This window comes from Dioscorea cayenensis, chromosome 9, assembly GCF_009730915.1.
Source record: "Dioscorea cayenensis subsp. rotundata cultivar TDr96_F1 chromosome 9, TDr96_F1_v2_PseudoChromosome.rev07_lg8_w22 25.fasta, whole genome shotgun sequence".
Taxonomy (NCBI): Eukaryota; Viridiplantae; Streptophyta; class Magnoliopsida; order Dioscoreales; family Dioscoreaceae; genus Dioscorea; species Dioscorea cayenensis.
Window position 1 is genome coordinate 27,065,419 of NC_052479.1, and position 16,795 is coordinate 27,082,213.

At 36.9% G+C, this 16,795-nt stretch overlaps 2 protein-coding genes and 2 long non-coding RNA genes across 5 annotated transcripts; 1 reads left to right on the plus strand and 3 right to left on the minus strand.

Annotated features, from left to right (window-relative positions):
* Positions 1 to 2,055: 2,055 nt before the first annotated feature.
* Positions 2,056 to 3,823, minus strand: LOC120269261. Of its 2 annotated transcripts, XR_005539117.1 has the most exons (6): positions 3,644 to 3,823; positions 3,432 to 3,528; positions 2,846 to 2,991; positions 2,639 to 2,760; positions 2,376 to 2,543; positions 2,056 to 2,256 (listed from the first exon to the last, which is right to left on the minus strand). It is a non-coding gene; the product is annotated as an uncharacterized LOC120269261 (long non-coding RNA). The 2 variants fall into 2 exon arrangements; XR_005539116.1 differs by having other exon boundaries at positions 3,432 to 3,823.
* Positions 3,824 to 4,138: 315 nt separating this feature from the next.
* On the minus strand, positions 4,139 to 5,266 carry LOC120269262. The gene is made up of 3 exons (XR_005539118.1): positions 5,238 to 5,266; positions 4,400 to 4,617; positions 4,139 to 4,317 (listed from the first exon to the last, which is right to left on the minus strand). It is a non-coding gene; the product is annotated as an uncharacterized LOC120269262 (long non-coding RNA).
* Positions 5,267 to 5,282: 16 nt separating this feature from the next.
* Positions 5,283 to 10,695, minus strand: LOC120268621 (putative disease resistance protein RGA3). Its single transcript, XM_039275942.1, has 3 exons — positions 9,942 to 10,695; positions 7,215 to 9,854; positions 5,283 to 5,720 (listed from the first exon to the last, which is right to left on the minus strand). Exons 1-3 carry the CDS (start codon positions 10,683 to 10,685, stop codon positions 5,283 to 5,285), a joined length of 3,822 nt encoding a protein of 1,273 aa, XP_039131876.1. The 5' UTR covers positions 10,686 to 10,695.
* LOC120269260 lies at positions 5,670 to 7,066 on the plus strand. Its single transcript, XM_039276594.1, has 2 exons — positions 5,670 to 6,151; positions 6,227 to 7,066. Exons 1-2 carry the CDS (start codon positions 5,800 to 5,802, stop codon positions 7,039 to 7,041), a joined length of 1,167 nt encoding a protein of 388 aa, XP_039132528.1. The 5' UTR covers positions 5,670 to 5,799; the 3' UTR covers positions 7,042 to 7,066.
* Positions 10,696 to 16,795: the final 6,100 nt, after the last annotated feature.

Below are 16,795 nucleotides of genomic sequence, written 5' to 3' on the forward strand. Positions count from 1 at the left end.
CGTGTCTTTATGGTCAAATCATTTTATGGCTTCTTAAATGATGGCGATTTACGTTGCCAGGTGGCACCCTTCTTTTGGCGCAACCTGTGTTCAAAGATGATTAGTATTTTCAATTGGCTAGTTTGGAAAGATAAAAACCTAACATTGGCAAACATTGAAAGTAGAAGATATAATCGGCTTCCCACAGCTACTTGTGTCATGTGTCACTCGGCTATTGAGACTACATATCAACTTTTTCGATGCTCGTTTGCTGAGACCGGTGTGGGAGTACTTTGTTTGTCTTCTCCATCTTCGGAGGAGCTTCGATTGTGCATCTCTGTTTGGGAAGTCTGGAGAGAGGCTGTGAGACCTAGTATGAGGATTGTGGGGATCTAGTTGTGAAAGCGATTGTGTGGTGCATTTGGCTAGCTAGGATTGATTGCATTTTTAATGCGAATTGCATATCTTCTTATTCTCTTATGTTAAAAGTTGATTACCTGCTCTTATCATGGTTTTCTTTAGTGGATGCTGGTGGGAGTGCAAAGTTTGAAGAGGACTCATCAGTCATTAACCGTAGTCTGGAGTTCCTAGGCCCGTGTGTGGAGGAGTCAGGAGGTACTTTGCCTTCTGAGGAGACACAGGAGCAGGTCTCGGGGTAGCTATTGTGTTAGGCCAGGGAGGTTGAGGAGTCTCTTTGCCCTCCTTGATCGTTCTAGGGTCTTTCTTGGCTATTTTGTTTTTTGTTCCCACTTCTTGTGGTCTGCTATGTTCTGTTCTGTTTTGTTAGTGCGTCTGTCTCGCACTTCTGTGTTCTGATGTACTGTTTTCTTTTCTATTTTAATTGAAGTGGTCTATCCACCTTTTCAAAATAAAACACCCCTACTATTAAAAGGCTTCCATGATAAAAGCAAAAATCTAACTCTCTCTCTCTCTCTCTTCTCTCTCCCTCACTTTCTCTTGGCCGTTCCCTCTTGCCGTCAGAGCTTTCTTGTCTTTCTCCCTCATTTTCTCTTGTCTTTCTCCCTCACTTTCTCTCACCTCCGTTCTCTCAACCTTCCTGGCTTCCTCTCATCATCAGCACTCTCATTTTTTTTAAAATTATTTTTTTAACCCAAGTAAATCGACAGGGTCAACTGGCTCTCGAGTAAACCAGCCAAGTCATCGGTTTTTAACCGGGTTGCTTCCAAGCTGAGTTAGAGGATATACTCGAACCGGCCTCATGTCCGGTTCTCGGTTTTTCGAGTTGTACCGGACGGGTCGGTTTGGGTTTGACAACATTACTTGAGACACGATCTCTGGATAAACAATTCGATTATTCTAATCATTAAAAAGAAATATCAAAAATATATGAAAAGAATTGTAATTTCTCTATTTTTATCATTGTGTTTTATAAAAAGAATTGTGAAAAATTTTCTATTAATCATGGTTGGGAGATTCAACCATTATTTTAACGGAATTGTTTTTAAGCAATTGAGATCTCAAATTTATTTTTATGACTAGCCTAAGGCAAAAATCTTAGAGAACACTGGACTGGACTTTTTTTTACTTATTGTTATTTTTAGTTTTTACCACAGGCTATGTACCAAACAGACCTGTTTATTGTTCTCTCCCTACTTCTCTATTAAGATTATATCATTCTGATTGTATTGCAAACAAGCATTTGGAAAACGATTTTCAACTTTGTTGGTTGAGAGTTATTCTTTGTATTTATGATAATGGAGCTGAAATAACATCTATCACTTGGATGGATACAAGCCTAGTACAATTAACAATACACACTCTCAGTGATTGATTCTGCAAACTGAAGAACAATAAAAAATCATGTTCCAATTTAACATTGATAAACTAATATTAGATGTTGTAAACTAGAGAGAAATCAAAACATGTTTAATTTCAACATTAACTAAAACTAGTGCAAAAGATGATGCAACACATAACATGTGATAATGTCTGTTCATCTGCAAGGAATGAGCTTCTTATAGATTCTGATATTATATAGTTGTTGGCAATTTCAAATCCTTGATAAAAAAAAAGGTCAAGCAGGAAAATCAAGTGATGATTGATTGCAATCTCCAAAAACAGCAACAACAAGGTAAAAAGCATTTCACGAATCCTTTAGTTCTTCAACATGTCAAGTTTTGATCATCCCAGGGTTATTTGCTGAGAATTGATTGCACATTCAAACTATCAATGAATAAGAAACTCTAAATTCTTGCACAAAGAGATACACGAATCAGGTGCATATCGTCTTCTCTAAAAATGAACTTTGGTCGGTCCCTTCACAAAACAAAGTCAATTGTATCAAAAACCTCCTATATACACAGATAATTAGTTGATCTTCAATTTAGTAATTCTCCACCATTTTTGCAGAACATGTTTGTTGTTGGAACAACTACCTGATGCATATTCTTGGAGTGTGCTCTGGCAGTGCTCGTTTGGAATCCAAAAGTAACCAAGAAGTTGCAAGACAAGGCAAAGACGATGGGCAAAAAAGTTCTGTGTTGACAAAGGAAGATGCCATAAGATGTGCTTGACAACATCAAGGACACTGAGTTGTAGTAGGGCTACGGGATTCTCACAAAAACAATAATAATCATCAATGCAAGAGAATTATGTAGTAGGGATCTAAAATCTTGCGACTTGCTCAAAGAGCTCAAACCTGATAAATTTGTGAACAGAGATTTAGATTTCCGAGGACATGATTTCGAGTATATTTCATTTGGTGTTGAGCGAAGAACTTGTGGAGGAATGCAGTTTCCAGTTGCCACAGTTGAATTTACTCTTGCAAATATTGTGCATCATCAATTTGGTTAGATTATGTCAGATAGATTGAATGCAGAGGATTTGAAAGGATTAGAACACTTACCTCAGTTTCGATAACTAATAAGTACTAAAATGATTCCACCCACAGGATAAAAGGATTAAAACACTCAAGGGAAGTTCTATCATTGAGAACCATCATGTGGCACACCACAGGAGCTTTTGTACATTAATTGCAAAGATGCATCTTTCCTGCATCAAATGGTTATAAAAAATTCAAAAAAGGTCTATTTACAGCAAATTCAATGGACTAAACTGACACATAGATTAATATTAGAAGAAAAGCAAACAAAATTTTATTTACATGAGCTTTTGGTTAAGATTCAAGCACGAACATATTCACAAATAGGACACCACACGTCAAATTTACTAATTGAACCAATACTTGGAAATAACAATCAAAGGAAAATAGTACATCATTATAATAAAAAAAAGCTTTTTTTCTTTTTTTGAAAAAGTGAATAAACCATACAAATCACTTTATTCAAAAAAAAAAATAATAATAATAAATAATAAATAAACCATACAAATTAAAAGGGTTTCCTTCAAGTATGACTACATCATCGGAATAAGTAAAAAACTGAAAAAAGATTGTAAAATGATCATTTAATTTTATCTTCTATGTATCTTACTCTTGTACATCCAATGAAGTGTAGGAAAATATCTCTGCCATTTTTTCCTCCTCCATTCTCTCAATTCAAATTTTCCAGAGAGGGGCTTCAGTCAACACTGACAAGAATACCAAAAATATGACAAAATATATGTTCAACAAACCAAAGAAAGGGTATTTTAAAAAATAAAAAAAGAAAAGAATCTGGAAAATAGTGATGATGCGTTTCACAACTTGTTCTCCTTTTACTCGACATGAGATGGTTGAGAGATTGTGGTAATAATCTCCTCTAAGCTTGCATAGCCTCCTCTCCAGATTGGGCATTCACATATTCTCATTTTTTTGAGATAAGGAAGAAGCGGTTCAAGGTCTTCTGGAAAAGACTTCAGGTCTAGACAACCTTCAATAAACAAAGTATGAAGAAGTGAGGCCTTGTGTCCGAAGTAAAGAAAAGAACTGGTAAGACAACATCCTTCAAATCCATTGCTGCTTCCTCAACAAAACCATCAAGGACGATTGATTCCCACAGAAACAAGAGTAATCAACAAAGCAAAGAGTGATAAGGAGGGATTTGAAATCTTGGTGCTTGCATAAAAGAATTCATACCAGAGATTGTTCTGATGACATGATTCTGAGGTTAGCCCATTTTGGTCTTGGGAGAAGGATTTGTTGAGGAATGCAGTTTGCAGTTGCCACAATTGAGTTGCTCTTATGAAATGCAGGGGTGGATAAGGATTTGAACGCTTGCCTCAATCCAATGACTTATAAATATGAATACTATTCCACTCATAGGAGTATACTGACTGATGGATAATCAGATCAACTAAAAGAAGTTCTATAAATGGGAACCACATCAAGTGTAAACACCACAATAGTTTATGTACATTGATTGCAAAGATGAATCAATCCTGCATCAAGTGGTTATAAATAATTGGAAACAAAGGTCTAATTAACAAAAGTAGATTTTTATGAGCTGTTAATTAAGAACACCTTGCCTTTTCCGGTAGAGATTTGGGATGCTTTCATTTGAGTATTGACTCATCTTGAGGAAGTAATATAAAGAACATATTCACAAATCAGACACCAAGAATTAAACTTGCTAATTGAACTGATACTTGGAAATAATATGCCTCCATTGCATTCTGATTTCAGACTCCCTGAGCTTTTTGTGTTCATGTTGGGGAGATATACCAAAACTCTTGCTCATACTTGATCCAAAAATAAAAATTAAATAAATAAAAAAATAAAAATTATGTAAAAATTAAAAAGAAAAAAGAAAAAAGAAAAAATCATTATGAATACAAAACATGGGAAAGAAAACAATAAAGCTAGTGGTCTGCCAATAGTAATGCCAGCATGTGTACACAAAAGAAAATTGTATAAGATTATGGTAAAAGTCACTAAATCAACCATTTATATAAAAATATCTCTTCCTATTTTCCCTCCATTTTCTCTTAATGCGAGGGGGGGGCACCAACTCTACCCTAAATAGTACATACTCCCACCAAATAATCTTCATATTTAGGTTAAAAATGAGGTGATAATATTTTCTTTTTTGTATATATACAGAGATAGGATAAAATGTATGTTTCAAACAACCACCGATTAGTCCAGTGGTTGTTATAAATCAATGCATGGGCAAGACGAAGGGTTGAATCTCTGAACTGAAGTACTGTTTATGCAATGTTCCAAGTCTAAGTACTGTTTATTAGGTCTAGATGGGTCTCCCGTGGGAGGTAATGTATCACTCTTCTCTAAAGTTGTTTTCAACAAACTAGACAAAAATTAAAAACAAAAAATTGAAAAAGAAAAAAGGAGAAAGTGGTACCTGGCTATCAAGTTCGTAGAAAATGAAACGAGGCAATAACACAAATCAAAAACCAGCTAATAGAAGGAAGCACTTTGTGGCAATGCACTTCAGAGCTTGTTTGGCACCAGTAATAATCACATGAGGAACTTGGACTGTCTGTTCTGGCGGTGCTCCTATACCTTCATCTGAGATGGTAGACAGATGATTGTCATAGTCTTCTCCTCCATGTAGCCTGGGTAACCTATCTAGCTGTTTTGGCTGTTCTTCTATTCGTTTATCTAAGATGGTAGAGAAAAGGTCGTAATAGGCTCCTCCAGGCTTGCATAACCTCCCTAGCTTCGGGCATCCTTGGATTGTTAGTGATTTTAGAGTAGGAAGTAGTTGTTGGAGGCCTTCTGGGAATGACTTCAGTGCCGGGCAATATGCAATAGATAGATACTGAAGGGAAGTGAGGGCTTGCATCTCGTCTGATAGAGACACCAGCTTGGGACAAAGAGACACTTCTGCCAATATTATTAAACCGTTTCTGTGGATCAATTGTCTCAATCCATCAATTACTTCTTTTCTTTACCATCCTTGGATGTTTGAGATACCAATTGCCTATAAACCTGTCTTCCTTAATATGGATCTTGATGTGACTGATTGCTGTATTACTGATTTCATTGAGAACTCTATGTGGAGTATGGATGCTTTGAATTCTCTGTTTGGTCCAAACTGGAGTTCGCCTATCATTTCCCATGGGAAGCTTGTCTCTGGGGTGAACAATCATTGGCTGTGGTTTCCAGATTCAAAAGGTACCAAAATCTCTTCTAATGTTTATAATTTTTTAACTAGCAACAAGGTGGAGGCCCAGGGTTGGTGTGGTTGGTCTAATATTTGGAAATTAAACATTGCACCTAAAGCCAAACATTTCATCTGGCTTTTGAACCATGGTAAGATTAAAACATATGAATTTCTCTATCGTCTGAATCTTGGTCCTCCTAATCCGTGTGTTTTCTGTGGCTTAGTTCTGGAATCTGCTGATCACTTGTTTAGATCTTGTCCTGTCAGTTTAAGAATATGGAGAATGGTGGAACTCATTGCTAGCATCAAAACTAATCTGGTGGATCTTCTCACCAGTGGGGCTTGGTTAGATTTCTCTCTTGCTGGTAACTCCAAATTTGTGGCCTCAATCATTGCCTCTACTATTTGGCATATTTGGAAATGTCGTTGTAACTTCATTTTTAGACAGGAAAGGCCTGACTTTTGCAAAATTGCTAATTGGGCTGTGCTTCATGTGCAAGATTTCTTGATCTCCCCTAATAGTTTCAAAATGCAGAATTATCTCATGAACAGTCGGCCTCATCCTGGTTTCATGGGAATTTTCTCTGCAGCCGCATGGAATTCAGCTACAGGTATTGGGGGTCTTGGATTTGTCTTGATTGATTCTAATGCCAATGTCTGTTGTGCAGGGTGTGTTAATTGCAACTTCACCAGTTCTGTTGATATGGAATTAAAGGCTTTAAACCTGGCTTTATCTTATTCTATGGAGGCAAGGTTGCGCGTTTCAAATGTTTACATCAGTTCGGTTGAGTTATGGAAAGCTTTGCATCTCTTGGAGAATGAAGTTGGTTGGCGACATGTACATTCGTTTCTTCATCTGCGCGAACTTCTGCAACTTTCAAATCATCCCAGTGTTGAAGTCATCCCTCACCAATGGAATCGCATCGCGGCTGCTTTGGCTGGGCACAGCATCAGTTTTCCCCATTTGTCTCTGTTTCACAGAGGTTTGGAGAAACCCAAATGGCTCATGGAGTTGATTTCTCATGCTGGCTTCTCTTAGCGTGTTTGTTTTAGTTGTATTTTTTTTGTTTTTCGTTTCTTTATCTGTTGTCGTGTTGTTTGGTTTGTTTTTGTTTCGAGTCTTGCTTTTCTTTTTGAACGTTTATGTGAACCTTTTATTCTATTTTTAATAAAATTTAGCTACTCCGGTAGCTCTTCCCCAAAAAGAGACACTTCTAACCTGGATAGTGAAGTAAGGTGTCCCACTTCTGGCCACAAAGACTCCATTAGTGGACAATTGTCAATACTCAAGGATTGGAGTGATTTGGGGCACGTGGGCAATTCTCTCAGGGCAGCACAGCCAGAAACATGAAGATCCTTTAGAAATGGTGGACCATGGTCGCCTTGTGATGATGCACCGATCAAATTATTACAAGAACTAATTGTCAGCTTATTGAGGGACTTCAAACATCCCAAATTGTCTGGCCATGACACCAGATTTTCAAGCAAATGCACCCATAGCTCTCTTAGAGATGTAAGGTTCTGCAAAACCAATGTTAAGGATAGCTGATTGCAATTTTCAATAGCCAAATACTCAAGTGATGACTTCACGGCTCTTGCCTCCTCTTCATTTTCCAGCAACAAAAACAACTCCTCAGTACAGGAATGTATAGTCAACCTCCGAAGAGATTTCAAATGCTTGAAAAACCTTCCTTTCCTGGGCATGAGAGAGATTTGTGTCTCACAGAATGATTGCCGCACATATAACTTTTGGAGAGTCGGAATGGGTGGCATTGTTGTTGTCAACTTGGGGCATCTTCTAATATCCATCGAAATGAGGCATGGAAACAAGGACTGATTTGCTTCTCTACCCTCCTCCACAGACAACCCCTCTAGGTTCCACATTGATTCTAACCGTAAGTTCTTCAATGCAGGGCATGATTGCAGTGCATTGCCTCTTCTGTTGCTAGCAATGTGTTTGATGCCATCCATGTGACTGATACTGAGATCCTCAAGACGGGGTAATATCTTGAGTGGCAAGGTTGTCAACTTGGGGCATCCTGTAATAACCATATGAATGAGGCATGGAAACAAGGACAGATTTGCTTCTTTACCCTCCTCCAGACACCACCCCTCTAAGTTCTTCAAATCATATAAAATCAACTTCTTTAATGCAGGGAATGATTGCAGTGCATTGCCTCCTCTGTTGTTAACAATGTGTTTGATGCCATCCATTTTCCACAGCCTGAGATACTCCAGACAAGGTAATATCTCGAGTGGAGGGAGTTGCTCACATTCTCTGCATTCCAGCAGTTCGATCCGATGTAGATATTGAAATTGTTGCCTTCCTTGCATCCACATTGGAAATTGTTTGCCTGGATAATGAAAAACTTCAAGTTCTTTCACATTAGCATGAGGTTTCAAGGCTTCCAACACCTCCTCCGCAATTTCCATTGAACAATATTCATCACATACTGCAACATCCCATGCTCCCCAATTTAATATTAATGTGTCAATATTTTCTTTGTGGCGCAAATTAGCTTCTTGAGCGTTACCAGCATTCTTCACCTTCTGGAGGTTATACAACTGAACTTTACCACCCAAATTCAAAAACTTTAATTGTCTTATGTTGTTATTTGCATCATCTCCCACAGTAAATCTAGTTAGTGTTTTCAAGTTTTGTAGTCGACTCAAACCAGCAGGGAATACCTTTAACTTTGGGCATTGATCAAAAATAAGGTGTCTAAGACTGTTCATGTATGTTATGCTGTTGGGAAGCTCGGAAAATTCACGACAACCATACAGTTTCAATGTCTGCAGATTAACCAGCATACAAATGGATTCCGGTAGTTTCCTAATTAGAGTACCAGAAATATCAAGGTATCTTAGATGGTGCAAATGCTCAATTGCTGCAGGAAACTTGTTAATGCGTGTACCACTCAAGTCGAGCACCCTCACCAACTTCAGCTTTGACAACAAACTTAAGTCTCTTCCACAATATAGCACAGTGCGGATGATGGAGCAATCACCTTGGTTATAATTTTCATTGGCATCTAATTGCAAATGACGTGGCCTTAATGAGATTTCGGTGGCTGCACTGCTTCTCAACGATGGGAAGCATTCATTCTCCATTACAAAGTATGCCAGATCATTGATGAGATCATGCATCTTACACACTCTTCCAATTGTTTCAGCATGAGAAGTATGTTGATATTGTAAAAGAGATCTCCTTATTAACTCGGTGAAAAGCTCTCGCCCTTCAACTTCCACATCATTTCCTTTTTGAGATGGAATATACCCATGAGCCATCCAAAATTGAATCAGCTTCTCTTCCTCAAGATTGTGATCCTTTGGGAATATGGAGCAAAAGGCAAAACATTTCTTTAAATGAGTAGGCAAATCAACATAGCTCAGCCACAGCTCTCGTATGATTTCATTTTGCGTATTTTGTAACTTCCATGTTTCAATATTTTCCAACACGGCCTGCCATTCACTTTCTTCGCTCTTACAGTGCATGATACACCCCATAACTTCAATAGCAAGTGGTAATCCTTGACATTTCTTGACAATCTCTTGACCAATCTCCAACAATTTTGGTGGCTTTGGTACACCTACAGAAAATGCTTTCTGTTCAAATAAATTCCAAGAGCTTTCTTCTGATAAACGGCTCAGAAAATAAGGTTTCTGAACACCCATCACTCGAGAGCATTTTTCATTGCGTGTGGTCACAAGAATTCTGCTTCCTTCTCCTCCATCGAGTAACATGTTTCTAAGAGCATCCCACTTTTGGAAATCTTCATTCCATACATCATCTAATACCAGCAAATATCTCTTCTGCCCCAATTCTTTTCGCAGCCTCTGTTGCAGCACCCTCTATGTTTGTATGATCACAATTTTCTCCAGAAGCTGTATGTATGATCTTTCCAGCGAGCTTTTGGCACATCAAAAATCATCAGAAACACATACCCATATGCGTAGCTTAAACTGTTTCTTGATCCTTTCATCTCCATAGACCAACTGAGCAAGTGTCGTCTTACCCATCCCACCCATACTGACTATAGAAACCACAGCTATATCATAAGAAGTATCACGGATCAGCATCTGCACCAACTTGTCTTTATCTTCATCTCTTCCAATAGCTCGTGATTCACGCACAAATGAGTGGGTTTGAGGCCTGTTCCTCCAAGATATGCTGTTGTTTTGAACAACCCTCAGGTTGAACTCGTTCATCTCCTTAATGAGGCTAATTATTCTCTCATTGACGTTTCTGAGCTTGTCCCCCAACTGAAGTTTAAACAAGAGTGTGTTATGATCAAGACGAAAGAATTCACGCACCTCGCTTCTTGGATGACCAGAAAGCTCTTCCTTGCGCTGGATGAGTAGTTCATGCGTCTTGGCTTCGTCCAGAATGTCTTCAGCATCAGAGGCTGCATCTTTGAGCTCCAAAAGCCAGCCCCTAACAGCCTTGTCCGTCAACTGCCTCTCCTCTGCATCTTCAACAGTCGGCTGGATGAACACTAAGGTCCTGTGGAGTTCTCGGAGCTGCTCATCAACTCCTTTCCAAATGGGTTGCAGATATTGAAGGGCATGGAGTGCCAATAACTCGGTGATCATCTCAAAGGCATTGGAGAAAAGTCCTGCCATTCTGTCCGGTGGGAGGTGATTAGAGTCACAGCCGAGATTTTGTTGAGAGCGGAGTAACATTAGCGCGGTCTTCCTGCTGGTCCATTCTTTGAGATGTTTCCGGGAAGGCAATGATCGTTGACCAACATGGGAGCAGCTATTTGGGCCGGGGAACCGCACTAATGGTCATGGGCCGACGGTGCAGCCTATGGGCTGGCCGGAAGGCCCGGAACCCATCTAAAAAATTAAGACTTGAGTTTAGGAAAAATGGTCCAAAGACTGTGTTGGAATTAAATACGTAGGCTTATTCAAATTTTGGGCTTGATTTCGGTCATGCAAATTTTATTCCAGCCCAGCCTGGTCTAGATTAATAAATAAATTCTATACAAAAGATGTATTAGAGATTTAGAATTTTGTCACGTCCCGAACCAGACTCTAGCCGAATCCAGCGTGCTGACAAACAACCACAGACTCACAGGACATGGGTCCCATAACCTTGCAAAGCTTTAGAACCTAATTCAGAAAAAACAAATATAAACCAATTAAGAGAAGACAAAATAAGACTTTCTAATATTACATAAACCTCTCAATCCTCCTAAATATCACCTCCACCTTCAATTCTCACAACTAGGTTGCAAACCCCTTGCATTTTACTCTTATTTGCAATTTATCAAACATCTTGTGTGCATCAACAATACACACCACATTAGCTTACAACTCAACACATGAATTTAAGTCGAAATTATACATCCACACTCCTTTACAAATTATTCTTCACTTGCATAATTTACAGTATATCTAACTCTCAAGGTCTTAAATTTTTATGAATCAAGTTAGCATCAAGTATGATATTTCTGCAAAACAATGCCATGTTTCCAACAATAACATGCCAAATCAACACAGAATTATGCAAATATAATATACAAGAATCAAAATAAATCATGAAAGATTCGGTTAGCCCACTCACTTGGAATCTTCTCTTCTCCTCCTCCTTACTTCTATTGACCTAATGAAATTAAGAGAAAAATAAGTAGATGAAAGATCCAAAGTTCCCTAGGGTTAAGATCAATGAATAAACTTTTAAAAATTTAACTAACCATTAATGTTTCTACCCTACAATCATCAATGTACCAAGGTGAAAAAGATTATAGGGTTAGGGTTTGCAACTCATGAATGTGAGATAGAGTTGGAGGAAGCAAAAGGTTGAAGTTCTAAACAAATTCTTGGTCTCATAATGAATATGCTACTACAATGTTGTGCTAAAAAAATCTGACAAGAATAACCTAAAAAAATTGGGTTATAACATATTTCATGATATATTTTTGTTTTTTTTATCTGTTCTTTTATATTTTATTTTACTTATTGTATTTATTTCATTGTTTAATAAAATATAATGATTGTTTTGATTTAGTTTTATATATTGTTTCTAAAAAAAATATAAAATTTAGTTAATTTACAATTGGGTTGGACTAGGCTTGGGCCTACCAAAGCTCTGATAGAGTGGGGCTTAGGCCAATAAAATCTAGCCCAAATATAATTTGGCTTTAACCCAATACGTACGCATAGGTTGCTTTTTTCTTTTTGAGTCTAGTCTAGCTCTAATCTTCACCAAAGGCTGAACTTACAGAGCTTGGACAAAAGGATACCAAATTATTCAACTTAAGGCAAAAATAAAGCAGGTTTATTTGATCCGGTTGCCATGGATTGGAATGGACATATTATGTCACGCTCTGAATCCGGCTCACCAGACCAGGTGCTCCCACAAACAACAACATGCCCATAAGGCCGAGACCAAGTGGGCACACAGGGCCTTAATATCTATCTCACAAAACAAAAAAATAAAACAAAGCAACAACTTCAAAAGTGTGAAGAAATTCAAAGGATACAAATGACCAAATTTACAACTATTGATTAGAGGAAAATCTAAAATACAAGAGTCGCTTTAAACAAATAACAAGGTATAGGTTCACAAGTAGAAGAACTATTTACATGCTAATCAACTGGTATTCACTCAATGGTCCCCGCTAAGCTATTCACCACACACTTACTCTTGATCTGAAATGGAGAAAAAATAACTATTTATGAGCATGACAGTCTAGTAAACATCCACTAAAAGAAATGTCGGGATCACATAAAAATTTTAAAAATTTCAAAATCATACTTAAGCGTGACATTGTACAATAATTATCATATATAAAACCCAGAAATCAGAATATTTGAAACAAATATAATTTATCAAAATAAATGAGCATATATGTCCACCAAATAATTAATGTCAAAACAAAACATCAAAATTATATATTTAAACTCAATGACCCGAGACAGAATGCCAGAGGTCGTTATTCTCCACAGTGGGAAAGGTGTGAAATTATAGGTTCTATGTCAAAAGTACATGTCGATACGGTCAATATTTAGTCTCTAGTGACAGGGTTAGTGCATAGTTAATTGGGGACTAGTTTCTATGTCAAAATACCTCATGTTCACAAAATAACAAACTAAGAATGCTTAAATTGAGCAAAATAGAAAGTAATTTGCCAAGCAAAGTTTGTAGCAATCGTGTGATCCCATTTTTATATTATCAAAATAAGATAGTTATTTGAATCCAAGCTTGAACAGATAATTATACAATTTCTAAGTAAATGAATAATTCAAATAATTCAAAGAAATATAATTTATAGAAATTTAATAAACTAAATAATTTGTGAAATAAATGATAAATAAATAAAATATCAATAACTTTATAAAATGCTTAAAATAAATTTAGAAAAATAAGGAATGAAAAAGTTCAATGTTGACCAAGGAGGATCAGAATAAGATGGGCTTTACAGCATCAAGGACAATGAGCTGGAGGGCTACAATATTACCACAAAAACAAAAGTGATCATCAATGTGACATCAATCTGACTTGCTCAAAGAGTTCATACCGGATAAATTTATGAATAGAGATTAAGATTTTAGATGACATGATTTCAAGTCTATTTCATTTGGTGTTGGGCAAAAGGAGGAATGCAGCTTGCCGGGCTTTCCACAATTGAGTTTACTCTTACAAATGTTGTGCATCATCACTCGGGTTAGGAAATGCTCGGGATGGATTGAGTGCAGAGGATTTGAAAAGGATTAAAAACACTTACCCTCGGCTCCCATGACTTGTGAGTACTAAAACAATTACACCCATAGGATTATACTCAGTGATAAGAAGATTGGAATGCTTAAGGGAAGTTCTATCATTAAGAACCATCATGTGCACAGAACACTAGAGTTTCTGTACATTTATTGCAAAGATGCATCTTTCCTGCATCAAGTGGTTACAAAAAATTGAAAACAAAGGTTTATTTACATTAAATTCCATGGATTAAACTCACATGTCAATATATAAGAAAAGTAGACAAATTTAGATTTTCGTGAGCTATTGAATTAGAACATCTTGCCTTTTGCGATTGTGATTTTACAAGGTTTCATTGGGATATTGATTCGTATTGAAGAAGTAAAATAAAGAATATATTAACAGATAGAGGATTCCATGCACCAAATTTGCTAATTGAACCAATATTTGGAATTGGATACTTTTCAATTTTATTCTGATTTGGCCTTCATGTTGGGGGCTCATTCTTGAACCCAGAGACGGAACCAGGATTTATTGATAGGGGGGCTGAGAGCAAAATGTTAAAAAAAAAAATTTCAGTCAACATAAATTGTATTCAAAACAAAGTAGTGCGATATTGTGACATTTAATTAAAATAATCACAAAAAAACATAAAAACATTTATCTATGCACACTAGAGCTAGAATTGACATCTGTGCGACACATGCTCTACTCAGAGGAGGTAACTGAATACGACGAGTTTGCATTTTTTGAAAACATTATAGAATCGCCTCATTGTCAATAGTTGCAAAAACCTCTTTCTCAATATTGACAATCATGCTATCGTTTATCCACTCATCTCCTATTTTGTTGCGCAAAGTCGGGTTTTCACAATATTCATCACCGAAAAATGCCCTCTCAACACTAAACATTATTTACTTATACATATATACATTACGATACATATTAATATTTGATATTTGATATTTTCAACATTTTAACTCATCAAGGCATTTAATCAAACACATTGTAGGCATATTTATAAAGATGAAGTTTATCATTCATGTTATATTTATTTCACCCATAAATTTAATACATTCATTCTCTCATTTTCAATAAAAAGTAATACTTTATCATTGATTGTATGATCCAATAATTAAAAATAAATAAATACTAAAATATACATACTCAGTGAAAAGTAGAGAGGATGCAGTGTAGAAGCAGCCAGGTTGAAAAGGCAGCAAATCTGGAATTTTGAATATTTTGAAACCTGGAAATAGATTTTGATTAAAGGGTAAAACTGACCTTTCAAATGTTTGAATGTTGGTTAGTTTTGAGAAGGAAAGAATGAAGGGCTGAGATTAATTTCATCAAGATGATTGGTTTAAGTTCGAGGCAACCTTAAGAGTCAAGATTAGTTTTCCAATGAACGGCCAGGATGAGATCATCAAATGGATGCACATTAGTTCGAGGCAATATTAGTTGGTTTGGTTTAACCAGAATGCAATTGACTCATGCTCTCAATGCACCAGCTTTCATTTCGAGTCATCGAAGTTTCGTAAATTATAAAAGCATAGTTTCAAACTTGGTCTGGTCTGCTTTTCCTTTGAACATCTTATCTTCCATGAATTATCCCGACTTGTACAAATATTTTTTGAGGTCGAGTTGAATACAAAAGTTCTTCCTCATGGTCTTTAGTATCTATGTAGTGATTATCAAGGCGGATGAGAGGCTTCTGGTAGGGCTGGCATGGCCGAAGGGGGGGCTGGTTTGCATGGTTCTATAACTTCTATGTTTTCCGGCCAAACAAAAAAAAAACCTTGCCGGTGCCGAGGGGGGGCTGAAGCCCCTGCTAGCCCCCCCTTGGTTCCGTCCCTGCTTGAACCCAAAAAATAAGAAAAGAAAATAAAAGAAGGAAAATCAATAAGAGCCCAAGACATGGGAAAGAGAACAATAAAGCTAATGGTCTACCAAACAATGATGTCAACATATATACTCCAATGCATTCTATTCAAGTTTCTAATTTTGTTAGTATTCAAAAGACCATAGTTTGTGATTATGATAAAAAAAGGCAGTTTACATTTAAGTTTGAATACATCATTGGAATATTTAGAAAATAGTAAAAAGATGGTAAAAATAATCATTTAATTTTATTTTCTATATATCCTATTCTTTCACATCTAATGAAGTATGAAAAATATCTTTGCCATTTCTTCCTCCATTCTATCAATTCAAATGTTCTAGAAAGGGCATTAAGTCAAAACACTCTCATCATGGAAATCTCATTTCCTTTCTTTGGGTGCCGTCTTATCCATCTTAACTCTATTCTTTCAGCGTTACCTACCAACTAGATGTTAGTGTTTGAACTGCCTAAATGGGTATGACGAAAAATTGATAGGGTTCAACAGAATTTTCTTTGGAGTGGATATGATAATGCTAAACCAAAATGTTTCCTAGTGGCTTGGTCCCAAATTTGTAAATCTAAAGATCAAGGCGGCTAGGGTATTCTTAATATTTCAGATTTTAATGTAGCACTTTTAAGAAAATGGTGGTGGAAGTTCGCAACCAGCTCAAACTTTATCTAGTCAGACATTATCTCTGCTAACTACATGCCTTGCAGAAATTTGATCACTCTTCTTCGTTCGACCCCAAGGAAAAAAAATAGTTTTTTCTGGAAAGGATTACTTATCTGCAGAGATGCATTCCTTGCTAGTGCGGACTCTATCATTAAAAATGGAGTAGATACCTCTTTCTGGGAAGACCGTTAGTATGAGGACAGTACTCTCAAAGATAGATGTCCGGTTCTCTTTGATGGTTGTCAGAATCCCTTTATTTTGGTTGTGTACTTTCTGTGATCTAGCCAGGATTTAGATTTGTTCTCAGTGCAGGATTCAGATCTTTTGCATTTCTCCCCTGTTAGCTATTTTCTCTCGAATTCCAATTCCCTGGGTAGCGATTTTAAGTGGTGGAAATGGAATTCCAAGGGCTTCTCGTTTAAATACTTTTGTTCTTTTCTTAACGACGGTCAGACACTCGTGGCAGCGGCCTTAGTTTTTGGAAGGGGCCATGACCTGTCAAAGTGAAAGTTTTCTTTTCGCTTGTCTTCCAC